This window comes from Puma concolor, chromosome A2 (assembly GCF_028749965.1).
Source record: "Puma concolor isolate L17-30 chromosome A2, mPumCon1.1.hap2, whole genome shotgun sequence".
NCBI classification, from domain to species: Eukaryota; Metazoa; Chordata; class Mammalia; order Carnivora; family Felidae; genus Puma; species Puma concolor.
The window spans coordinates 19,749,282-19,775,544 of NC_141668.1; the positions used below are offsets into that span (position 1 = coordinate 19,749,282).

At 41.9% G+C, this 26,263-nt stretch overlaps 1 protein-coding gene across 6 annotated transcripts in view; it reads left to right on the forward strand.

Moving 5' to 3' along the window:
* The first annotated feature begins 1,241 nt into the window (after positions 1–1,241).
* The window catches only part of SLC35B4 (solute carrier family 35 member B4), a 38,447-nt gene continuing 13,425 nt past the window's right edge, over positions 1,242–26,263 (forward strand). Inside the window, exons 1-3 of one of the 6 annotated variants that reach the window (XR_015244863.1) lie at positions 1,242–1,549; positions 4,898–5,044; positions 8,130–8,243. Coding sequence is in view for 4 of the 6 variants with exons in the window: in XM_086689746.1 (XP_086545872.1) it covers positions 1,473–1,549; positions 4,898–5,044; positions 8,130–8,243 (338 nt within the window). In the remaining 2 variants the exon portion in view is untranslated. The remainder of the gene's footprint in view (positions 1,550–4,897; positions 5,045–8,129; positions 8,244–26,263) is intronic. The other 5 variants (XR_015244865.1, XM_086689746.1, XM_086689717.1 and 2 more) reach the window with 5 other exon arrangements.

Here is a 26,263-nt window from a genome sequence, read left to right on the forward strand (position 1 = left end):
TAAGTCAGAGAAGTAGCAAGAGAAACAGGAGACCCATGTCTTATAAGCAGATGGACAAGAGAATGTCAAGAAGATGGAGTTTTCATTGTCAAAAGCCACTGCAACGTCAAGTAAACTAAGCCCGTGGTGCATGGCTTTGACAATTAGGAGGTTATTAGAGAGGTCTGAATGAGACTACTTTCAATAATCTCGCTTTGATCGGAGTCAAAAGCAGCAACTATGAATTTAGATTACTCTTTAAAGATATCTGATGGCAAAATGAACAACAAAAATAAGTTTGTTTGAGAACAATCACAAGCTATGAGGAAGGAGGAGACTAAAGACAGGTTGGCTGGCAGAAAGTCCCCGAACCAGTGGGAGGGGTGGGATAGAGGGGTCTCCAGAGTCATCTGTTTTATGGGTGTCTGTTCTTCCAAGTGTGGTCCACAGACCAGTAGCATCAGCGTGACCTGGGAACATACTAGAAACACAGAATCTCAGGAAACACCACAGTTCTAGGGAATCATAGTCTGCATTTTTTTTTTTTTAATTTTTTTTTTCAATGTTTATTTATTTTTAGGACAGAGAGAGACAGAGCATGAACGGGCGAGGGGCAGAGAGAGAGGGAGACACAGAATCAGAAACAGGCTCCAGGCTCTGAGCCATCAGCCCAGAGCCCGACGCGGGGCTCGAACTCACGGACCGCGAGATCGTGACCTGGCTGAAGTCGGACGCTCAACCGACTGCGCCACCCAGGCGCCCCTATAGTCTGCATTTAAACAAGATCCACAGGTGATGTGATTGTGGCGCCTCACAACAACCAGGTAAGATAGGCATTACCGTTCCCATCTTTAGCTAGGATGATACTCAGGCTCAAAGAAGTTGCCTGGGATAGCGGAGATGATTAGGGGCTCAGCCAAGTTTCTATTCGTAGACAAGCAAGTTCACAGGGATTTCTACTTTCACTCAATTCAGGAGAATTGTTTCAGGTGGTAACGCTTCTGACAATCAATTAATCACAGGTCTGTAGTTCTAATGCCATCAGCTTTGAGTTTGTTGTTACAGCGACGGTTGAATCCCTTCCTGAGCCTGGGAGGCCTGGCGAGAAACCACGTTGACAGCATTGGAACTTCACTTCCCAGCAAGCCCCGCGTCCTCCTACCGCGCTAGGCATGACGGGCGTCTCCTCCCGCTCTCTTCTCTGGCGGAAGAACCTTGAGGCGGGAACGGCAGCCAGGCGTAAGGGCGCGCGGCATCCTGGGATGTGTAGTCTGGCCGGGACCGGGACACCCCCTCGGATGAATGGGGCCGGAGCCGACTGCGAACTACAGCTCCTCGGCCGGCAGCGTCGGTGGTGGCCCCGGAGGAGAGCAGCGCTGCAGGGCGGTGGGGATGTTCTGTGCCGCGGCGAACGCAGCAGCCGGGCTTCTTAGGGTGGCGGTATAAGCGGGCGCCTGCTTGTGCGCGCTCGCTCTCCTTCCCCGGCACCGGTCATGCGCCCGGCGTTCGCGGTGGGCCTGGTGTTCGCAGGCTGCTGCAGTAACGTGATCTTCCTAGAGCTCCTGGCCCGGTAAGTGACCTTCGCGGGCCGCACCCCCGCTGGCGGCGCGCGGGGGGCCCGGGTAGCACGGCCAGCGGAGTCGGCTGCCCCGTGGTTCCGCGCGCTGCCCGCTGTCCCGTCCACCAGCTTCACAGCATCCCTCGGAGGGGAGCGCCCCGGGTGCCGTCCTCACGCACTGGGGACCGAAGCCTGCAGTTTTTCTCGTGACGGGTCCAAGGTCGGCAGGAAGCTCGTGGCAGAACCCAGGTTTCTTCCACCTCTTCTCGATTCCGTTAATGCCACGCGTTTGACTTGGGCAAAGCTTTTTGACTTCTAAAGCAGTCTGATTTTGTACTCCCTGCAAAGAAAGTTTCTTTAATGTGGCTCTCCAAAACGTTTGTTTTATTGGCTTTAGAGATGGCTGGGAGCACTCGACCCAGCATACCTCCCAGCGATGTAGTAGCGTGGATTTTTATTCAGAGAGCCTGTCCCCTTGACCGGAGAGAGGAATTCCAGCTCTAAGATGTTACAGTCTTTGAATTGAGAAGCATGCATTTGGAAGCGTAACTTTAAGAATGATTATGACACGTTCCCAAAAGGAAACCAGGTTGGCTTTATTGAGGTGGCACTCGATACTGAGTAGTGCGTAAAGTTCAGTGGATGGAAACTGTTGTTCCAGAAAAGATAACAGGTAGACTAGAAAAGGCTCAGCATTAAAAAATCTCAACTCTTGGTTCTGGGGTCTCCCTTTTCTGCCTGTAAAATAAAATAATATCTGTGGCCATGTTTCTGAATCTGGACATCTCTACTGATCATCCGAACAATCTTGTGTACCAAATAGGTCAGAAATTATAATCTCTTTTACTGAAAGTGAGACAGGTCCCAAGAAGGTAGATGGTCTTTTACTGTAAATTTAAGTGGCAGAACCAGAACTAGAATCCAGGATACCTAAACTCTAGTCTAGTACCGTCTGCAGCCCCTCTGTTATTTTTGAACTTGAGCGTCCCACAGAATTTTGGTCAGTTTCTCACGTGGAGGCTACTGGAAATGTATTTTATTTTCATGATCCCATTGATACGTCATTCTGAAGCAATCAGTTTACTTACGGTGTTGGTTAATTTTTGCTGTTAAAGAGCTTGAAATTTTATGCAGAAAGTGTTGATAAAGATCTGTCACTTCTTTGGGGAGTAGGTGGAGAGAGGTTTAAAAATGGAAAGAAAAAATGTATCTGGTTGTTAGTCTTACAAACTTCAAAGTAAGATCACTTCGGAAATTGACTTAAAAATATTAAGATGATAAAATCAGGCCAGCCACGGAAATGAAAGTCAGAGAATAATAGTGTAATAGTTGTGTTGAATATGTCACTAAGTTAAATCCTACCAAAGGCTGTGTGACTTCAGAGTATGTAGCAACTGAAGGTCCTCTTGACTAAGTGTGAGCTCTTGGCTAAATTACTTCATCTCCTGAGTCTGCTCTTTGAACTTCAAAAGGCTGGTGGTCGCTCTGCCAGACCCACAGGGTTTTGAAGGATTGAATGAGATGCACGTGCCAAGCGCCTGAAGCACACTGACCTTCCCCTTCTAAACTTTCAGTACAGGTAAACCTTGCTTTATGAGCTGCTCATGAAAAGCTGTGGATAAATCTAATGCTTCTGTGAATTGTAGGAGCTTCTATGTAGAACAGTCTGAATAATTTATAAACAAATCCTCCTTCTTTAACCTTTTTTATAAATCTGGCTCTTTGCAGTACAGCAGTGGGTTTTCATAAAGCTGTGAGGGGTACATTTGTTAATGTAGTGGGTGGCATACATCAGGCTGAGTAGCAGCTTTTTCCTGATTTGCTTGGGCAACTCACGACTTACCATGCCAAAGATCAATAAAATGAGAGCTGGTTGAACCAGATGGCCTTTATGGTTCTTTGTAGATTTGGCCTCCTCATCACTTTTGACTTTATCTTGGGACATCACGGTGGAAAGCTCATAAATTTTTATAGAGCAGGAACTCTGCTTCTCCTATGGCTTCCTTGGAACCATTATGTGCCCTAATAAAGAGGCAACTAGAACACTAAATACACATGGAAAGCTAGAGTGACCTGTAGGAAGAAGCACACGTCTTTATCCATCTTCCCCAAATTGGAAAATAAATTTAGGTTTTTCTTTCTGATTTTTATATCTATAATTGGGACCTATACTAAAATAAAAAGCTCCATGCAGTGTACAGAACAGATGTGAAGTAATGAATGGATGCCTTCATCTCCCTCCTGAAAGAGCTTGGAAACAGGATGCGCCCATATCAGCTAACTAGCCAGGGAAGGTATTGCGTGCCTTACGTCGGGAGAACAGTCTGAAACATTTTCTTTTTTCCATTTGGTTTTACGATCAAGTGCGTAACGTTGACTCAAGTAAGGAAGTTTCCTAAATCTAGAATAAGAAATACGAAAGGCGTAGATTTCTTTCCCTTCGGAGTTGCTCATCTTTGAAGTCAAAATTTGAATTCTTGCCAAAGAGAATTCAAAGTAAGAGAAACTGTTTGCCATTGGTGATTATAATTTCTAAGGAATAAAGTCCAAGAGAACAAGTGATTTAGGGAAAAGGATCCAAGTTTTTAATGCTGCAGTTTTAAGATGAAAAAAAATAGGAATTATTCAAGTTAAAACAAATAGTTCCACTGGCAGTGGTGTGTTCCCGAAAATGCTGTTGATTTTTTTTAAAAAAATAATTATGTGAGTACATTAGGGAGATTTAAAAATCCTATGGAGATAGAGATGAAGTAGAATAGGGTTGTCAAGGGATAGGGGGAGGGTATGGGATTTCTTTTGGAAATGCCCTAAAATGGTAATGGCTGCACAGTTTTATTTTTTTTTTATTTATTTATTTATTTATTTTATTTTTTTTTTTCAACGTTTATTTATTTTTGGGACAGAGAGAGACAGAGCATGAACGGGGGAGGGGCAGAGAGAGAGGGAGACACAGAATCGGAAACAGGCTCCAGGCTCTGAGCCATCAGCCCAGAGCCCGACGCGGGGCTCGAACTCACGGACCGCGAGATCGTGACCTGGCTGAAGTCGGACGCTTAACCGACTGCGCCACCCAGGCGCCCCGGCTGCACAGTTTTAAATATACGAGAAACCACTGAATTGTAAACAATAATATAAGGGAGTCTGCACGCATCATTTATGTGCCATGTGGCTCTGGGAGACTTACCTGAGTCAGTGCCACGTGGCCCTCAGTGCCCTTAGCAATGAAATGGGCGTAATAATAACTACCTCTGTAAAATAAAGATAAAATTAAAAATCATTATGCCTTTTCAAAGGTCCTGTGAGGAATACACTTGTGAATCATTTTTTGAAATAAATAGTTTCTTTTTATCTTTCATACAGTACTACTATTTTAGGTCCTATTTGCTTAAAGGGAGGCACCCTCCCCTTCAGCTCCTTGAGTGAAGGCCAGATGTTGTGCCCAGAGAGTAGGGGCGCGAAGACGAATTGGACACGGGCGGTCCTCTGGCCTTCTCTGTGTGGCATCAGGTGCTTATTGTTTTCAGATTCCATGTTTGGCTCCCTCAGTACATTGTCACATCCTTAAGGGCTCAGGGATCAGGTCTTCACATTGGGAGCTCCCTAGCACCGAATTTGACACATAATAGGTTCTCCATAATTGTCCTTTTGTTTTTTAATGTTTATTTATTTATTTTGAGAGAGAGTGGGAAAGGGGAAAGGGCAGAGGGGGAGACGGGATCAGAAGTGGGCTTTGTGCTGACGGCAGAGAGCCTGAGGCAGGGCTCAGACCCACAAACCACAAGATGGTGACCTGAGCTGAAGTCGAGGGCTTAACCAACAGAGCCACCCAGGCACCCCTCCATAATTGTTCTTTAATGGGAATGACCTAATCTGTTGGTAAAAAGGAAACAGGAGGAAGCGAGGAAGCTTGATGAGCCCCTTTTGGGCTAAGTCTTGTGTTTGGCACTTGATACATATTCTCTCATTGGATCCTCGCTACAAACTGAAAACTGTATCACTTGCATTTTTATAAGTGAGAAAAATTGGTCAAGATAAATGCCTTTTTAGAAGAGTTAATTATACTTTGATTGAAGGCCTTCAGTGTGCGAGATCCTAGGGCCTTTTTGCCTCTGTGGCACGCTATTAAGTACTTTTCAGGGACTGGCTTGTCTACAATAAACTAGTGAGGTGAGATAGGAACTAATACTGTTCCCATTTTAAAAATAAGGAAACAAGACTTAGGGGAATAAACTTCTACTCTCACACAGTAAGTGGTAGAGACCTGGATCCTACATGTCATTGTGTGCTTTTTTTTTCCTTTTTTTTTTTTTTTTAATTTATCTTAGAGACAGAGCCTGAGCAGGGGAGGGGCAGAGAGAGAGAGAGGGAGGCACAGAATCCAAAGCAGGCTGCAGGCTCTGAGCTGTCAGCACAGAGCCGGATGCGGGGCTTGAACTCACAAACTGTGAGATCATGACCTGAGCCGAAGTCCGACGCTTAACCAGCTGAGCCACCCAGGCGCCCCAGCCATTGTGTTCTTTTAACCACCGTGGACTACAGTGGTTCTCAACTCTGTGAGAGCATGTGAGAATTACCCACACATCTTACATGGGTGGGTACACACACACACCTCCCCCCACATCTTCCGCCCTCTCCCTAGACCTACACTAGTGGTTCTCAGCTCTGTCTGTCCACTAGAATCACGTGGAAAGCTTTGAAAAGTCCGGGTTCCAGGGCCCTACCCCACAGCAGTCTGAGCGGACCTGGCGGGGGGTGGGGGGGGTAAGCGGTGAGGTTTCTCAGGCACATGGGGTTTTAAAGAGCAGCCTAGCCTGAGTTGAACAAGAACCGTGCCAGGAACTATCTAGAGCTGAAGTACCTTCTCCCGTCACCCCTATGTCTGTTAATGGTTCTAATTAGCTCTTCAAGGGAGGTAGATGTCTTACGTGATTATTTATGGTTTTGTGCCTCGTTTATCCCTGTCCCTTGAATGTAAATGCTAAAAGAGATGGTTGAACATAAAGCAGTCAGTCGTTTTCGGGGACACCTCCATAGGCGGTAGAGACCGAAGAGGAACAGTGGTTCTGTTCCAGATGGTAAGCAGAGCTCTGCACAGGAGAGGCTCATGTTGAGTTGTCCCTTTTACGCCTGATGGGCATATTTAAGAGCTTGTCTCCTTGGCACTGCAGTTTAATCTTAACACCACCAAGAGAGAATTGGGGTTGTTTTTAATAAATAGCATTATTTTTTTTTATTTTTATTTTTTTAACGTTTACTTATTTTTGAGACAGAGAGAGACAGAGCATGAACGGGGGAGGGTCAGAGAGAGAGGGAGACACAGAATCTGAAACAGGCCCCAGGCTCTGAGCTGTCAGCACAGAGCCCGACGCGCGGCTCGAACTCACAGACTGTAAGATCATGACCCGAGCTGAAGTCGGACGCTCAACCGACTGAGCCACCCAGGCGCCCCTAAATAGCATTATTTTCAATGTGATAGTACATTTGCAATACAAGAATCCCTCTACTCACTAGCCTCTGGTAAATAAATGTCCTTGGTCAAGATGAGAACACAGAATATGAAGCCTGAAAAATACTGGTCATATGAGAAATCTGGAAGCTTCACAGAAACAAAGACAACGGTTCGCTTTGTACTTCTTCCAGTGACTGAGCAGAACCTAATAGAAGACAGACTCAAAACCACAGGCCTTTTAAGTGACCAGTTTTCGCAGAGTGTTTCAAGAGGGAGGTCAGAAGGATTTTTTTTTTTTTCTGTCTTATAAATATGTTCCTAACAGTCACTGTGGAAGATTGCTCAACCCTTGCATGGATCCCTGAAGAGGTTCGATTCAGTTTCACCATCTGTCGAGTACCTGATAGATCTGTGTTAAGAGTTGTGGGGAACGGTAGATGATGGGAGTGTTCTTCAGTCTTTTCTTCGTTTTGCTCCTTATCTCTCCTTACTCTGGCCAGAGATCCTTTGTCTGTAGACATTTTCTTCCTGATCACCCCTCCGCAGATGCATCAGATACCGGTTCATGTGCTGTATGCGTATCTGTGCTTGAGACTTAGAAAAAGAGTATGAATCTCTCTGCCCCAAGAACCAGTTGTCCCTTGGGGACCTTATCTAAGGTGGTGGCCCTGTCACCAAAGCGGGTGCATGTCTTCCATTAATAGTAGTCTCCGTAGTTCCTGGTCAGGAGGCTACGTGAACGTTCCCGGAGACCTCGGTGTATTTCTGTGCTGGACTTTGCTGCTCAAGCTGACTGGGATCCTGCCTAAAGTCCTTGTGCTTCACTGAGGATCCCACATACGAGCACTTCCTCCAGCTTACCAGGAAAGTTGTATCGTGGTCCTAAGAATGAATGCATCAGAGTGCTTCTTACTCGTGGCCTGCTATAACCAGGGAAGAGTGAAATAAGAAACCTTGACACTCTTCTCTGTGAGCTCGGTTGATGGTTGTGCGTGATCCACAGGCTGTGAAACCGGAGATAAAGCACAGTGGGTAATGGAAATCAGGCCTCCCTGTTATTCTGAACTATCAGTATAACAAGTGTTGGTGCCCTTTATCTCAGCTTTTCGTACCTTATTTACCTTTTTGTCATTTACTACACAGGAAGCATCCAGGATGTGGGAACATTGTGACATTTGCACAGTTTTTATTTATTGCCGTGGAAGGCTTCCTCTTTGAAGCTGATTTGGGAAGGAAGCGGCCAGCCATCCCAATCAGGTATGGCACATTGAAGTCTCTTTTCGCCTTTGTTTTAAAGAAGTTCAGAACTTTTCTGGTACCTAGATAAAGGAGAATGAGGCATCTGTGCATAAGATCTGTGTCAAAGGTATTAGAAGAATAATAAGGGTAATTCATTTTCTGCATTTAATATGTTGTGAAACTACAGGGAGACTATTTTTAGAATAAAACTCCTGTAGTTTCACAACATATTAAATGCAGAAAATGAATTATGAATTACGATGGAGACAACACTGTGTGTGTGCGTGTGTGTGTGTAGTAAATGGTTGGTTAAAGGCTTAGTGTGACCACAGATTTTTTTTTTTAATAGTTATGTATGCTATCCTCATGTTGGTAAAGTTATCAGATACACTAAGAGCGGTATTATTGTTCCTTTTTAAAAATGACGGGGTTTGGGGAATAAACAGAAATGGTGGTTACGCAGCCTTGTGAATACTGAACGCTACCGAATTATTCACTTCAGAACGGTTGATTTTGTGTTTCGTGAACTTCCCCTCAATTAAAAGAAAATGAAAGGTAAGCTAAGGCAAAATTGTTAATTCCAGACCTCCACCCCTTTGTCCACATTTGCATAACTGTACTCATGGGGTCAAATAGGAAACAGGACAGCTCTTCTAATGAACAGCGTGTTGGAAATTCAGCATTCTCGCTGAGACGGACTTGAGGTAAAAATGTAATGCATCCAGTTGTCAGTCTGTAGTAGAATCCTGTTACTAAATTCCTTTGACAGGGGTTTTCTGGTGTGAATGTATCAGAGGACTAGTTAAGGCTCATCCTTGTTGGTATTCTTTTGCAGCATTCCTGAGTAGTCTGCTGTAGAGAATCTGGCTGAATTTTGTTACTAATATTGTACTTCTGAGTTTCCCAGTGCAATGCTAAGTATTCTTGAACACATTGTTTTCCATTGGCTTTAATATCGACATAAAACTTTCTGCTCCTGAGACCAACATTTCTATCCCAGCAGGAGCCCCAGCATTTTTGATTCCTCTGACCCTTTCCCCCTTCCTCCCACTATCTCTTTCCATTCTGGCTGCCACTAGCACAGTTCAGGAACACGTTCACCCTCATCATTAGCTTTTGTAAATGGTGCCCTAGCTGGCCGGCCTCTTGTCTCCCACCCCTGCATCCCTGTGTTTTGATTTCCTACCATTGTATTGTGACACCGCCCCCCACCTCCCCCAAGCACTCAGGGGTCACCAGTAGGCTCAGAGGGGAGCCTAGCTGCCTAACCTGCCTTTTGAGGCCCCCCCAGGGTCTTGCCCTAACAGTCATACTTCCACGTGTGTCCATTGTGCTGGCTGTTTTATTTTCTATGTGAGAAGAAGCTACCATCAAAATCTTGACATCATGGGCATGTCCTTCATTGCCAGGAGCAATTTCTAGGCTGTGCTATGTAGACAGCAATGTGGAATAGTTGGAATTCACTATCCTAAAAGACCTTGATGAACTCTCTTTATCTCCAAATGGCATCCTTTCAAGATAGGACTAAGAAAATTTGGCAAGAAACCTTGTGAAGTCACCAATAGTATATTATTTAGAAACTGTGAAAATAGTTGTTCCCAGTGTTAAAAAAAATTCAACTAAGTAAATTTGAAGATCTGATTGGTTTTATTAAATGATTCATGAATCAGGCCTTATCACATCTAGCAAGTAGAGGGGAACTCCACTGAGCTGAAGAAGAGAAAGGCTTTTAAAGGCAGAGGACATTAAAGAAGAAGAAAGGAATTTATTAGCAAGATATGAATCGTTTAGGCAAGGTTGTCTCTTAAGGGGAGAACGGGTCTATCAGAAAATTCCCTAGTATTGGCCAGGAAATTCTATGTTGACTGATAAAAGATTGTATTCCGGGGGGTGGGGAGGGGTGGAGGGTTGAAATTGCAGTTGGGTTAGGAATTAGCTCTCCGTTTACTGACTTGGGTTCATAACCTAAGTGGCACCATTTTGGGCCTGCCGTTTTCTTTTAACAAATTACCGCCTTTTGATCAGACTGTCAGCTTAGCTGAGATATGTGATAAAAATTTAAGGCGTTAGCATCACTCTCAGTTACCGCTCTAAAGTTCTTGAAGTTTTGGTTGTTCCTTTTTGTGGTATCCATAGGTCTTAACCTCTATGATATTCACAGGTCACAGCTTCATGCTCCTTAAATCCGTTATTTTCTTTGTTCCTTAGATGTTCCAGTCTTAGGGAGATCATTTGCTTGGTGGTTAGTGCCTATATGCATTTAAAGCTTTTGAAAGAATACAGTGCAGCAGGGAGATGATTATCATTACTATAAGCAGGATAAATCCCAGTATATGGAGTGCACTTTAGAGCCGTGGTCCCCAAGACCCAAACCGATCAAAATCAAATAAGTCAAAGAAAGACCCTTTGGAAAGAGTCACCTTCTTAAGCCAAGCGATCTTACATAATTGAGTTTCAGTGTCCCCAGAAGTGTCAGTCTAGGCATAGCTGGTGGTGTTTGCCACAGCATGGACACCTCTTTGGTCAGCCAATAGATAATTAAGAATTATTCCATTATCAGGGAGAGCTTTGGCTAGAGAGTTTAAGGATATTTGTTGAGCTGCTATTGTTTTAACAGGTTTTTGCAGTAATTTTAAGAATTAAGGAGCAGTTCTTTATCATAGCCTCATGCATCTATCCCTAATCAGGGAAACAGGGACCTGTCAAAAGGAGTGAATTATAAATCATGAATATCTTCTGGTAGGCGCTCTTTAACTCAGCAGTGTCAGTTTAGGGGAGTTGACAATGAGATTCTAATTTTGTTTGTGAAAAGTTAGGTGCGCAGGGAGATTGTTTATCCTGAAATAAAGGTTGTTTAAATATCAGAGGTTGCCAAGTTACAAGGACATTAGGATGGCAAAAGTCTGGCAGTGAGGGGAATAGACTTTATTCACATGTGCCACAGTCTTACAAATATGACATAAAGGCTTAGTGTTACTTTTTTGACAATGCTTTCCATGTAATATACATATCAAATAAACCTAATTCATTTAGCAAGTGCTTTGAAATATTCTAGGTGAAAAGGACTTCATTTAGGAAGTTAGACAAAAATATTTTTTAAAAAGGTTTTAAAGCACTTCCCTAAATAAGATCACAGATGATTATGAAACCCAATACTTAAAATAAGTTTTTAGTCTTACCTAAATCAGATCAAAAGCCCAAGAAAACTTTGTCCTTTTAACAGAAAGAAAACCAAATTCTTATTTAGTGCCAGCTTATAATTCCTTTTTTTAATGTTTATTTATTTATTTTGAGAGAGAGCAGGGGAGGGGCAGAGAGAGAGGGGGAGAGACAATCTCAAGCAGGATTCATGCTCCACACTGGCCTTGATCTCACAAACCTTGAGATCATGACCTAAGTGGAAATCAAGAGTCGAACACATACCCCAGTTGAGCCAAGAGGCACCCCCAAAACTCATTTTTTAAAATACATTTATTTTCATCTTAACCAGCTTGACCACACATGAAAATTCCTGTTTAAAGATTCTTTTTTCTGCAAACCTACAACTTTTTTCCCCCTACGTTCCAATTTTGTCCTATGTTTTTTCTTTTCTCTTTAAACAACCAGCCTCGTTTTAGGACAAAGCGACTTCCTTTCCCCTTAACAAAAACTGTATTGAAAGAGAACTTCTGCTGACTCCATTTTGACCTCAAATTCTAGCTGGGTTCTTCTCTCTAGCTTGTCTCTTGGCTCAAGCTGAAGATCCAGCGGGCAAAGTGTCCCATGAAGGGAACTGAAACTGCCCCCTCAAGCAGTAAGGACCAGCAAGACCCCACCCATGATTGACTCCAAGATAGTGGCCAGTTTGACTCCCTCTGCCCACCTGCACGTACTCACCCACTTTGCCCACATTTTCTTTATATAAACCTGAGAGTATTTTCAGCACTTCGGAGATAGTCTCTCAGATGCTAGTCCCCTGTCTTCCTGCCCTTGGCGTCACTGAAATAAATTCCTCGTGCCACCACCCCTCGTCTCTCTGCCTTTGGATTCCCTCAGTGGCCAGTGGCTGAACCTGGTCTGTTTGGGACCCCCAGAGCCACGCATGCGCTTGTGCACGCCTGTGCCCCAGCTACATGATCTCCGTTTCTCATACCTTTTTCTCCTGAAAACACATCCTGCTTTCCTGCCACACAGAAATGTTTTCCTTATTATTTTTATTTATTTTTTATTTTGATTATTTTTAGTAGCTTTAATTACATACATTGATTAGAATTGAATACATTTCAAAATTTAAAAAGCGTTTGCCTTTTAAAACTTTCCAATGCAGTATTAACATCCACATATCTTTTAGTTTCTCTTCAATAAGAGGCCAAAATTAGAGAAACTTACGTTTAGTAATTAATGTTTTAGTATTTTGTCTCATTTGGAAATGATCTAGATCTTGTAAAAGTTTTTAATTCCAGTTAGTTAACATACAGCGTTACAGTAATTTTTCACGTACAGTATGGTGATTCAGCAGTTCTGTGGATCACCAGGTGCTCCTCATGACCAGTGCACTCCTTAGCCCCCATCACCTACTTCACCCATCCTCCACCCCCCCACCCCTCTGTTAACCACCAGTTTGTTCTCTGCAGTTAAGAGTCGGCTTCTTGGTTTTTCTCTCTCCCTCCCAAAGGGAGTGAAATCATATGGTATTGGTCTTTCTCTGACTGACTTCGCTTAACATTGTATCCTCTAGCTCCACCCATGTTGTTGCAAATGGCAAGATTTCATTCTTTTTTATGGCTGAAAAGATTTTCATTCTTTTTTATTCTTTATTCATCAACCGATGGACACTTGGGCTGCTTCCATATCTTCGCTATTATAAATAATTCCGTAAACATCAGGGTGCATGTATCCCTCTGAGTTAGTGTTTTTGTATTCCTTGGGTAAATAGTTTAATTACTGGATCGTAGAATAATTCTGTGTTTAGCTTTTTGAGGAACCTCCCTATTGTCTTCCACAGTGGCTGCACCAGTTTGCATTCCCACCAACTGTGCAAGAGCGTTCCTTTCTCTCCACATCTTTGCCAACACCTTTGTTTCTTGCATTGTTGACTAGCCTTTCTAACAGGTGTGAGGTGATATCTCATTGTAGTTTTGATTTCCATTTCCCTGATGATCAGTGACACTGAGCATCTTTTCATTGTCCGTTGGCCATCTGTATGTCTTCTTTGGAAAAAAATGTCTGTTCATGTCTTTTGCCTATTTTTTAATTTTTTAATTGGGTTATTTGTTTTTTGCTGTTGAGTTTTATAAGTTCTTTATGTATTTTGTATACTAACCCTTTTTCAGATATGTCATTCACAAATATCTTCTCTCATTCCATAGACTGCCTTTTAGTTTTGTTGATTGATTCCTTTGCTGTGCAGAAGCTTTTTATTTTGATGTAGTGCCAATAGTTTATTTTTGCTTTTGTTTCCCTTGCCTTGGGGAACCTGTCTAGAAAAAAGCTGCTACAGCGAGCATCTGAGAAGTTACTGCCTGTGCTCTCATCTAGGATTTTTATGGTTTCTGATCTCACATTTAGGTCCTTAATCCATTTTGAATTTATTTTTGTGTCTGGTGTAAGAAAGTGGCCTAGTTTCATTCTTTTGCATGTTGCTGTCCAGTTCTCCCAACACCATTTGTTGAAGAGACTCTTTTTTCCATTGGATGGTCTTTCCAGCTTTGTCAAAGATTAGTCGACCATATAATTGTGGGTCCATTTCTGGATTTTCTGTTCTGTTCCACTGATCTCTGTGTCTGTTTTTGTACCAGTATCCTACTGTTTTCATTACTATAACTTTGTAACATAATTTGAAGTCTGGAGTTGTGGTGATGCCTCCAGCTTTACTTTTCTTTTTCAAGATTGTTTTGGCTATTAGGGGTCTTTTGTGGTTCCATACAAATTTCAGGATTGTTAGTTCTGGTTTTGTGAAAAATGTTCTTCGTATTTTGATAGGGATTGCATTGAATGTGTAGATTGAGTGTGTAGATTACTTTGGGTAGTATTGATATTATAACAATATTTTTTCTTCCAGTCCATGAGCACAGAATATCTTTTCGTTTCTTTATGTCATTTCCAAATTTCTTTATAGTTTTTAGAATACAGGTCTTCCACTTCTTTAGTTAAGTTTATTCCTAGGTATCATATTACTTTTGCTGCAATTATATATGGGATTGTTTTCTTAATTTTTCTTTCTGCTGCTTCATTGTTGTTGTATAGAAATGCAGTAGATTTCTATAGATTGATTTTGTATCCTCAGACTTTACAGAATTCGTGTATTAGTTCCAGCAATGTTTTGATGGAGTCTTTTAGGGTTTTGTGTATAGAGTAACGTGTCATCTACGAATAGTGAACATTTTACTTCCTCCTTATCGCTTTGGATGCTTTTTTTCTTTTTGTTGTCTGATTGCTGTGGCTAGGACTTCCAGTACTAAGTTGAATAAAAGGAGTGGGATGGATATCCTTATCTTGTTCCTGATCTTAGGGGAAAAGTTCTCAGTTTTTCCTAATTAATGATGGTTGTAGCTGTGGGCTTTTCATATATGACCTTTATTATGTTGAGGTGTGTTCCCTCTACACCTACTTTGTTGAGAGTTTTTATCATGAATAGATGTTGTACTTTGTCAAATGCTTTTTCTGCATCTATTGAAATGCTTGTATGGTTCTCATCCTTTCTCTTATTGATGTGATGTATCCTGTTGATTGATTTGTGAATATTGAACTACCCTTGCAAACCAAGAATGAATCTTACTTGATCCTGGTGAATGATTTTTTTTAATGTATTGTTGGATTCAGTTTGCTAGTATTTTTGTTGAGGATTTTTGCATCTGTGTTCATTAGAGATGTTGGCCTATAGTTCATTGTCTGTCTCTCTCTCTCTCTCTCTCTCTCTCTCTCTCTGTCTGTCTTTTTTTCTTTTTTGTGTGTGTGGTGTCTTTATCTGGTTTTGGTATCAGGGTAATGCTGGCCTCATAGAATGAATTTGGAATTTTCCTTCCCTTCTTTTTTTTTTGGAACAGTTTGAGAAGAATATGTATTAACTCTTCTTTAAATGTTTGGTAGAATTCACCTGTAAAGCCGTCTGGTCCTGGACTTTTGTTTATTGGGAGATTTTTTTATTACTGATTCAGTTTCTTGTATTAGTCTGTTCCGGTTTTCTATTTCTTCCTGTTTCAGTTTTGGTAACTTACAAGTTTCTAGGTATTCATTTTTTCCTAGGTTGTCCAATTTGTTGGCATATAGTTTTTAATAATATTCTCTTACAATTGTTTATATTTCTGTCATGTTGGTTGTTATTTTTTCTCTCTCATTTGTGATTTGATTTATTTGGTTCCTTTTTTTGATAAGTCTAGCTAGAGGTTTATCAGTTTTATTAATTGTTTCAAAGAACCAGCTCCTAGTTTCATTGATTTATTTTATACATATACATATATATGTATATGTATGCATGTACACACACTATATATACATATATGTATATAAATATGGTTTCTGTATCATTTATTTCTGCTGTAATATTTATTATTTTCATTCTTCCTGCTGGCTTTAGGCTTCATTTGTTCTTTTTCTAGCTCCTTTAGGTGTAAGGGTAGGTTGTTTACTTGAGATTTTTCTTGCTTCTTGAGGTAGGCCTGTACTGCAATAAACTTTCTTCTTAGGGTACCTGGGTGGCTCAGTTGGTTAAGCGTCTGACTCTTGATTTCAGCTCAGGTTGTGATCTCATGGTTTGTGACATTGAGCCCTGCATGGGGGCTCTGTGCTGTCAGCACAGAGCCTGCTTGGAATTCTCTTTCTTGCTCTCTCTCTGCCCCTCCCCTGAGCTTGCTCACTCACTCTCTGTCTTAAAAATAAACTTAAAAAAAACAAAAAACAAAAAACCTTCCTTCTTAGAACTGCTTTGCTGCATCCCAAAGGTTTTATTTATTTTTTTACGTTTTCTTTTAAGGTTTATTTTTGAGAGAGCTTGCACACGTGCACGTTTGGGGGAGGGGCAGAGAGAGAGAAGGAGACACAGATTCTGAGGCAAGCTCCAGGCTCTGAGCGGTCAATGTAGAGCCTGATGTGGGGCTCAAACTTACAAACTGCCAGATCATGACCTGAGCCGAAGTCGGCCACTTACCTAAATGAGCCACTTCAGAAGCCCTATCCCAAAGGTTTTAAACCATTGTGTTTTCATTTTAACTTGTTTTTGTGTACTTTTAAAATTTCCTCTTTTATTTCCTGATTGACCCATTCACTGTTTAGTACCATGTTATTTAACCCCCACGAATTTGTGATCTTTCCAGATTTTTTCTTGTGGTTAACTTCTAGTATCATAGCCTTGTGGTCAGAAAAGATGTATGGTATGACTTCAGCCTTTTTGAATTTGTTGAGGCTTATTTTGTGGCTTAATATGTGATCTGTTCTGGAGAATGTTCCATGTGTACTTGAAAAGAATGTATTTTGCTGTTTTAGGATGGAATGTTCTGGGTATGTCTGCTAAATCCATCTGTTCCAGTGTGTCATTGAAAGCCATTGTTTCCTTGTTTGGTTTTCTGTTTAGATGATTTATTCATATAAGTGGGTATTAAAATCACCTACTATTATTGTATTATTATCAATTAGTTCTTTTATGTTTGTTATTAACTGTTTTATATATTTGGGTGCCTCCATGTTGGGTGCATAAATATTTACAGTTGTTAGATCTTGTTGGATTGTCATTATTATTATTACTTAGTGTTCTTCTTTGTCTCTTGTTATAGTCTTTACTTTTTACAGTCTTTGTTTTTAAAGTTTACTTTGTTCAACATAAGTGTTACTGCTCCAGCTTTCTTTTGACATCTATTTTCATAACAAACGTTCCTCTATCCCCTCACTTTTGATGTGTGGATGTCTTTAGGCCTAAAATGAGTCTTTTGTAGGTAGCATATAGAGGGGTCTTTTTTTTTTTTTTTTATTCATTCTGTCACCCTGTGTCTTTTGATTGAAGCATTTAGTCCATTCACATTCAAAGTAATTATGATAGATATGTATTTATTGCCATTTTATTACCTGTTTTCTTGTTTTGTTTGGGAAACTCTTTCTCTCTCTATTCTGAGTGATAGCCTTACTGGATAGAGTATTCTTGGTTGCATATTTTTCCCATTCAGACGTTTAAATATATCATGCCACTCATTTGTGGCTTGGAAAGTTTCTGCTGAAAAATCCCAATAGCCTTAGGCAGTTTCCCTTATATGTAACTCTCTTGTTTTGCTGATTTTATTTTATTTTATTTGCCGCTTTAAATTTTTTTCTTTATTAGTGTTTTGCCATTTTAATATAATATGTGTTGGTCTGGATCTCCCTTTGTTGATTTTGTTAGGGGTTTTCTGTGCCTCCTGGATCTGGATATGTTTCCTTCCTCAGATTAGAGAACTTTTCAGATATTATCTCTGAAAATAAATTTTCTACCCCTTTTTTCTTTCTTCTTCTTCTTGTGGGAATCCTATAATGCAAATGCATTTATGTTTAATGGAGTCACTGAGTTCCCTAAGTCTGTTCTCGTTTTGCATAATTTTTGTTGTTGTTCAGCATGGTTACTTTTCATTACTCTATCTTAAAGTCTAGAGAGTATTTTTATGATCATTGCTTTAAACTCTTTGTCAGGCATATTACTTACATATGTTTCACTTAGATCTCTGTCCATGGCCTTGTCCTGTCATTTGGGACAGATGCCTCTGTCTTTTCATTTTGTCTAAGTCTCTGTGCCTATTTCTCTCCGCTATGTCTCTTGATCTTGAGGGTATTGGCCTTCTGAAGAAGAGGTCGTGCAGTGCCCTACAGCGTAGTGTCCCCTGTTACCCAGGGCCTGCTGCTTCAGGGAGTTTCTCCAATGCGTGCTGCTCGTGCTTCGCTGTTGTGTTCTGACTGCTTTATCCTTCAGACCTCTGCAGAGCCTTTCTTTGCCTGTTGTGGGCAGTGTTTAGTCTCTGGCCTGAATGTGGTGTGCTTTAACTAGTGCTGCGGTCTGCTTGTGAAATGAGCCACTGCTGCTGGAACCAAGGCCCTGCCAAACTTCCAGGTCAGAAGATAGGTGCTGTGGGCCCGGGTTTGGGCTGGTCTTCTGGGGGCCCGCCTTGCTGGGTCTGAGGCAAGCATGACCGGGAGGGGCAGTTCCAGCCTTGTCAGCAGGTTAGGTGGCCAGTGTCTGCTGGGCTGGTTCTTGGACATGGTTCTGTGTTTATGCTGAGGGACAGGGGAGGGAAAGCCTCCTGCCAGTTCCTTTGTACCCCCAGAGGGGTCTCTCTGTTAGCTGCCTCTCTGGGACTGGGACGAGTCTCAGAGGAGCAACTAACCTCAGCACTGTGTGCCCCAGGCACTCTTCAAATCACTGTATGTCCTCAGGCTGTTTACCCTGCCTTGGGTCTAAGAGCAGGCCCAGTGCCTTGGGGCTCTGTCGGAGCCAAGCCTGCTGACCTTTAGAACTCCAGGCTTTAAGCCTGGTTGCAAGAACTCATGAAATTCAGCCCCTCTCACTGTCCAGGCCAGTTGCTGTGGGGATTTGTTTTCCCCACGCTCTCCCCATGTAATTGTAAAGACAGGTCTGTTTTAATTAAGCCATCAACCTTAAACTAGCTTTTATCTCGAATATTTTTTTTCAGACCATGTGAACTTGTAATATGTTTGGGTTAGTCTGTTCCCACATGTTACTCTATCTCTTGTCCTTCCCCACCGTAGTGGCCTGGATTTATGTCTCTCCCAAACCTTATATCCGCACTTCCTACCTTCTTTGATGTGGCTCTTCTCTACCTTTAGTTGTGGACTTCGTCTGCTAGTCTTCAGGTCAATTTCTGGGTATTTAGGGTGATTTGATAGTTTTGTAGTATGAGGAGAGCCTAGGATCTTCCTGGTGGGGTTTTGGAGTGATGGTGGGGTTCAGAGCTGATGGCCAAGAAAGAATTCTTGAAGACGGCTTCTGTGCAAAAAGGTGATTTTATTAAATAAAGCGTGGGACAGGACCCCGGGGCAGAAAGAGTTGCACTGGGGTTATGTACTGTGGAGTTAGGAGAGATTAAGTCAAGAGGAGGTTTTTTAAAGGGATTTTCCATATGCTAAAGATAATTACTGGAGGCCTAGCTATTATCAAGCTAAAGTGGTTTTTCCCTTTAGCAAAGCATTATCATTAAGATGGGAGGGAGTTCATGGAGGTTAGGCTATTGATAAGATTGCCTTTTTCTTGTAATTTACTAAGATATTTGTAAACAGATGGAGACTGTCAGTTTAACCATTTGTTTTCCGTCCTTTGCTTTGTTCTTGGGCAGCAAGGAGTGCCTGAGGAATATAAAACATATCCCACCTAGGGATGGGGGTGGGGGGAGATAGTTTGTAGGGTGTCCGCTTGCCTTATGCTCCTTCATCACTTCTACTTCCAGAAATGATCTAGATTTTTAATGATTTTAGCTTAACTCATCATTTAACCTAACTCAGCAAAACTTTAAGGTTTTAGCTTACCAAAAAAAAAAAAAAAAAAAATGGGAAAACTCTATAAGTAGACATAAATATCATAGAAAAGCTCATCTATAAACTTTTATGTTGTTTAATTTACTTGTCTTTAATAACTATGATTATTTTTAAGTAAGCTCTATGCCCAGTGTGGGGTTTGAACTTGACCCTGAGATCAGTCGCATGTTCTACCAACTGAGTGAGTCAGGTGCCCTGGTAACTATTTTTAGATTACCTGTAAAAGCTGTATTAAACATTAGACAAAGTCAGCCATTATCCTAAGCTATTAATTTTTGTTGATAGATCTTATAAGAGACAATATGAACTTACTTGGCTAGTAAACTCAAGGAGAATACGTTTTATATGTAGTGTTTTAACTGTAGAGACATATCTGTTTTAATTAAGCCATCAACCTTAAACTAGCTTTTATATCGAATATTTCTTTTCAGACCATGTGAACTTGTAATATGTTTGGATTAGTGTCTGAGAATTTTAGAATGCCCAGTCCTTACAAGTGCTTGCCCTCAAACCAACTGAATAGAGCTCTTACAAATTAATTTTAGCAATACCATCTAGAAGTAGAAAATAGCACAGAATTACAGCATGTAAATACAGGTACACGTGAACATATAGACAGAGAGCCCTTATAGCTTCAGGTTTTAAAGTATTGCTGTGAAATAGGTACGGAATTTACTAATTCTAAAAGTTAGATCCAAGTTGTTTTTCTGGTAGGTGGGATAAGGTTATCAGTCTAGATAGCTAAAGATTTTTCTAGTATTTATGAAGACACCTAAGATTTGTATTTCTCTTTGGCAAGTCGAGTTCCAAATAACCTCTCCTCCTTTTGTTTTTTCCTTTTTTCTTTTTAAAAAAATTTTTTAAGAATGTTTTTTTTTATTTTTGAGAGAGAGAGACAGACAGACAATGCGAGTTGGGGAGGGGCAGAGAGAGAGGGAGGCACAGAATCTGATGCCTGCTCCAGGCTCTGAGCTTTCAGCACAGAGCCTGTCACTGAGCTCCAACTCACTAATCACCAGATCATGACCTGAGCTGAAGTCGGAAGCTTAACTGTATGAGCCATCCAGGCGCCCCACCTGAAATTTGCATTAAAAAAATTTTTTTTAAATGTTTGTTTATTTTTGAGAGAGGCACACACACAGAGTGTAAGTGGGGGAGGGTCAGAGAGAGAGGGAGACAGAGAATCCAGAGCAGGCCGCAGGCTCAGAGCGCGATGCAGGGCTTGAACTCACAAACCGTGAGATCATGACCTAAGCGGAAAGTTGGACGCTTAACTGCTTAACTGCTTAACCGGCTGAGCCACCCAGGTGCTTCTGAAATTTGCATTTTAAAGGGATGGACCAGATAGAATTACCTAGAGAAGACCTTGGAGAACATTGGACATTTACATCTTAAAGGCACTGAGAAAGAATAAAAGCTTCTCTTACTAGGATTTTTGTTCCCTTAAAGTCGGAATTTTTACACTTACAAGATTTTTGAGATAGGGTAGGTTTGGGGATTCGCAAAAGGGATTGGTAGTCTTTGAATAGTTTTGAACCACAGCTCCGGTCTTGTAAAGACTAGATTTCTAAAACAAGAACAGCTATTAATTCCTCAAAGAATTGGATTGCCCCCTAAATGATATCAAAGTACTGACACACCCATCTAGCTATAAGAGTATCTTCTTTGGGCGGCTGGGTGGCTCGGTTGGTTAAGGTTGGTTAAGCGTCTGACTCTTGGTTTTGGCTCAGGTCATGGTCTCACGGTTTGTTAGTTCAAGCCCCATCTGGGGCTCTGTACTGACAGCATGGAGCCTGCTTGGGATTCTCTCTCTCCCTCTCTCTCTATCCCTCCCCTGCTCGCTCTCTCCGTCTCTCTCAAAATAAATAAATAAACTTAAAAAAAAAAGAATGTCTTCTTTCAGGGTGCCTGGCTTGCTCAGTTGATAGAGCTTGTGACTCTTGATCACAGGGTTGTGAGTTCCAGCTCCTGAGTATAGAGATTACTTTTAAAAAGTCTTTTAAAAAAAATGAGAATGTCTTCTTTGTCTCCAGGTTCATAATAGCTTGGGGGAGAAGGCCTTGACATAAAAATTGCTGTCAGGCTCTGAATATCAGCAACCAATTCTTGATTATAAAGTTATTAAATCCTTTCAAATATTTTGTCAGGGCAAACAGTAAATAATTCTGGGAGGATTAAACAATGAACCCAAGAGGGGTCCTCAGAAAGGGTGTAAAAGATACTGTCTTGGGAGAATCTAGATCACTCTCAACAATAGCCGAGGAAAGAATCAACTGCCTGCATGCCCCAGGCAGGCAGAAAGCCAGTCAAGTTCTTAGGATATGAAAGGAGACAAGCAGGGAAATAGCTGTTTCCGTGAGAGAAAGGATCAGTAACCATTGGAACTGGATTTGGAAAGGAAGAGACAATGCAGATTTTTATTTTCCTCTCTCAGCTGGGCTCAGGTAATATATTTACAAAAACTCTTGAGGATCCTCCCTAGGTTTAAGAAATTATTCAACTAAAGGGGGTCCTGGGTGGCTCAGTTGGTTAAGCGTCCAACTTTGGCTCAGGTTATGATCCTGCACCTCACTAGTTCAAGCCCTGCGTCAGGCTCTGTGCTGACAGCTCAGAGCCTGGAACATGCTTCAGACTCTCTCTCTCTCTCTCTCTCTCTCTCTCTCTCTCTCTCTCTCTCTGTCTCTCTCTGTCTCTCTCTCTCTGTCTCTGTCTCTCGTTGTGCCCCTCCTCTGCTTGCATTCTCTCTCTCTCTCTCTGTCTCAAAGATAAATAAACATTAAAAAAATTATTCAAGTATGGACTTTAGTTTGACCTTTGACCACGGAGTGAAAGATATCTGAAGAGTATCACCTATAGCCTCAATTAGTCTTATTCTGCAAGTGACTGCTTAATAGTCTCTTTAGAGTAAAAGGCAGTTCACCCAGGTTGACCAGGATGAGTACTCAAAGGCTAGAGGGGAACAGTAGGGTGACACTGGCCTTACAGTCTCGTTTTAAGTACCTTTTCTCATTTTCACGAGCTTTTTACACTGAATCTTTTTAATAAAACTTTGGGAATTTTGAAACGTTTTGGAGGCTTGTGCTTGCCATGTAAAATAGGTATCCCATTGTGTCTAATTTGGGAATCCTTTCTTTCAAATGCACTTCTTTTTTTTTTTTTTTTTTTTTAAATTTTTTTTTTTTTTAATGTTTATTTATTTTTGAGAGACAGAGAGACAGAGTGTGAGCGGGGGAGGGGCAGAGAGAGAGGGAGACACAGAATCGGAAACAGGCTCCAGGCTCTGAGCCATCAGCCCAGAGCCTGACGCGGGTCTCGAACCCACGGACCGCGAGATCGTGACCTGGCTGAAGTCGGACGCTTAACCGACTGCGCCACCCAGGCGCCCCTCAAATGCACTTCTTAAATGGCCTCACCTAACTGGAACGTTCTCCATCCTGGCCATTGTAATTCTAGGTTCTTTTTAGTATCGCTATTTCTTTTGCTGTTCACAGCTTCTGGCACCATAGTTTTTAGACCTAAAATAGGCGGCCTTGCCAGAAGGTGGTGGGCTTGACTCCGTTGAATTTAAGGATCTCCAGGCTAAGCCTTTGTTTACACAAAACGACCAACAAAGACGTGTCCCTTAACACACCAGGAGTCAGCAAAAGATGTTACTCTGCACTGGCCAAGAAAAGACCAGGGACAAAACTGACAATTGCCCACGTAGACCAAACCAGCAGACTCCGTTCAGGGAGACTGCACACTGGAAAGGGGTAAAGGACTAAAACTCCAAACTCTGGTAAATGGGGGGCGTGGACTGGAACTGGGGAAGGGATTACAATGTGGTACTGCAGACCGAACCCAGAGCTAAGGACCAGTGCTGTTAGATCCTCCTGTCCCTCTAGACCTGTTAACTCTGTTCTGGGAAGCTAATTAGATTGGTAGCTCAAATGCAGAAAGAGCAGAGCTGAAACCAGGAGGGACTTACCACTGGCTCTTGGAAATGGCCAGAAAGAGAAAACTCAGAAGAGTTCTCAGGGCGCCATGCCTGTGTTTCTGCCTGTCCCTGAACACCATCAGAAGTTCCCTTTGGATCCTGACGTTGCTACCAAATGTGTTTAGAAAAAAAATTTAACCAAGTGAACTTGAAGATTTAATAGGCTTTCTTAAACTCTTCATGAATGGACAGCATTCTATCTAGCAAGTAGAGGGGAGCTCCACCAAGTAAACAAGAAAATGGTTTTTAAGGGCAGAGAGAAGGCATTTATTTAAAAAAATTTTTTTAAATGTTTATTTATTTTTGAGACAGAGAGCATGAACGGGGGAGGGTCAGAGAGAGGGAGACACAGAATCTGAAACAGGCTCCACGTTCTGAGCTGTTAGCATAGAACCCGACGCGGGGCTCGAACTCACGGACTGCGAGATTACGACCTGAGCCAAAGTCGGACGCTTAACCGACTGAGCCACCCAGGCGCCCCAGAAGGCATTTATTTTTTTTTTTTAAATGTTTATTTGTTTATTTTGGGAGAGAGAGAGAGTGGAGGAGGCCTTAGCTGTCAGTACAGAGCCCTATAGGGAACTCAGTCTCCTGAACCATGAATCATGACCTGAGCCCAGATCAAGAGTCAGATGCTTAACCAACTGAGCCACCCAGGTGCCCTCAGAGAGAAGGCATTTTAAAAAAAGAAAGGAGGACGCTTGGGTGGCTCAGTCAGTTAAGCATCCGACTCTTGGTTTCGGCTTAGGTCATGATCTCCTGGCTCGTGAATTCAAGCCCAGTGTAGGGCTCTGTGCTGACAGTGTGGAGCCTGCTTGGGATACTCTCTTTCTACCTCTCTCTGCCCCCTGCCCCCCACTTATGCACTCTTTCTCTCTCAAAATAAACTTTAAAAAAATTAAAATTAAAAAAGAACGGAATTTATTAGCAAGATGTGTGCTGTTTAGGCAAGGTTGCCTCCTAAGGGGAATAGAAGGGGTCGATCAGTAAACTCCCTAGTATTGACCAGGAAACTCTACATTGACTGGTTCAGGGTTACATTCTTGGGGGATTGAAACTGCAGTTGGGTTAGGAATTAAGTCTTGGTTTACTGACTTGGGTCCTTAACCTATGTGGCACCGTTTGGGGCCTGTGGTTTTCTTTCGATAACCAGTAACTTTGTGTGTAATGCTGTGTCCTGCGTTCATCGTGAAACTTGTCAAACTCTCCAGACTGTGTTAGCTTAGCCCTGGCATGGCTGCTTGTTAGGGCATTCAGCTCCACGTCTAACCAGCATAATCAAGTAGATTCTTGTCGAGGAAGATCCCTGGAGTCTCGGTGCTGTGGTTCTTCACCCGTGAAAAGACAAGAAAGGTGGGGGGGGTGGGGGGGGGGGGTCTGTGCTCAAGGACTTTGAACATGTCCTGAAGGATTTGGAACCACTTACTTTCCTTTGCCATGCATTCTTTAGTCATTTATTTTAAATATTATTTTTTTCTCCTTTGGAATGTATGAGGTTGAATCATATGAAATTGCTGCTTTTCGGCCCTTTTGACCTACCAAAAAAATGGCAGTTTCATATGGCTTAACCTGATAGGGATGAAAGGCATTTGAAGTATTTTCTAGATAGAAATGGGACATACAAGCGCAAAGTTACTTATTTCATTCAATTCATTTATTTGTTCATAATTGTTCGTTTGTATTTGTCCCTTTATCTTTCTAAGTGATTAGGGTTACTGATTTTTTTTTTTTTAGCTTTTGCTTTTATTATTATTTAAAGACCTATAAACTGTCAAAAACAGGGACCGTGATTTTAAATACAGATCTATGCCAAATAATATCCTCATTAATTCGGAGGCCACTGGTTCGGAATGTGAGATAATCTTAACAGTCATCCTTAATTTAGCAAATCTTTACTTTAGAAAAGAGTAGTGAAAATTAATAGGAGAAACAAGTGTGTAGAAGAAATAGTTGAGAGTATTGACCATTCCATACAAAGAACTGATGATGATAATTGTGCATTCACTTAAAAAAAATCTGTTGAGGGGCGCCTGGGTGGCTCCGTCGGTTGAGCGTCCGACTTCGGCCCAGGTCATGATCTCGCGGTCTGTGAGTTCTAGCCCCGCGTCGGGCTCTGTGCTGACCGCTCAGAGCCTGGAGCCTGTTTCAGATTCTGTGTCTCCCTCTCTCTCTGCCCCTCCCCTGTTCATGCTCTGTCTCTCTCTGTCTCAAAAAAAAAAAAAAAAAAAAAATCTGTTGATGTCTATCAGATAACATTTTTTAGAATGTTTATTTTGAGAGAAAGAGTGCGTGCACTCAAGCAGAGGAAGGGCAGAGAGAGAGGGAGAGATAATCCTAAGCAGGCTCGTGCTGTCAGCCCAGAGCCTGACACGGGGCTCGAACCTATGAACTGTGAGATCATGATGTGAGCCAAAATCGATAGTTGGACGCCTAGCCAACTAAGTGACCCAGGCGCCCCATCAGATAACATTTTTTGAATATTAGTTTTAAATTGCTTGAAAAATACTTAGAGAGTGTCCTTGAAAAAGATTAAAATAGTAGTCCTCGAAACATACTCTATAATTCAGACTTTTTCCAT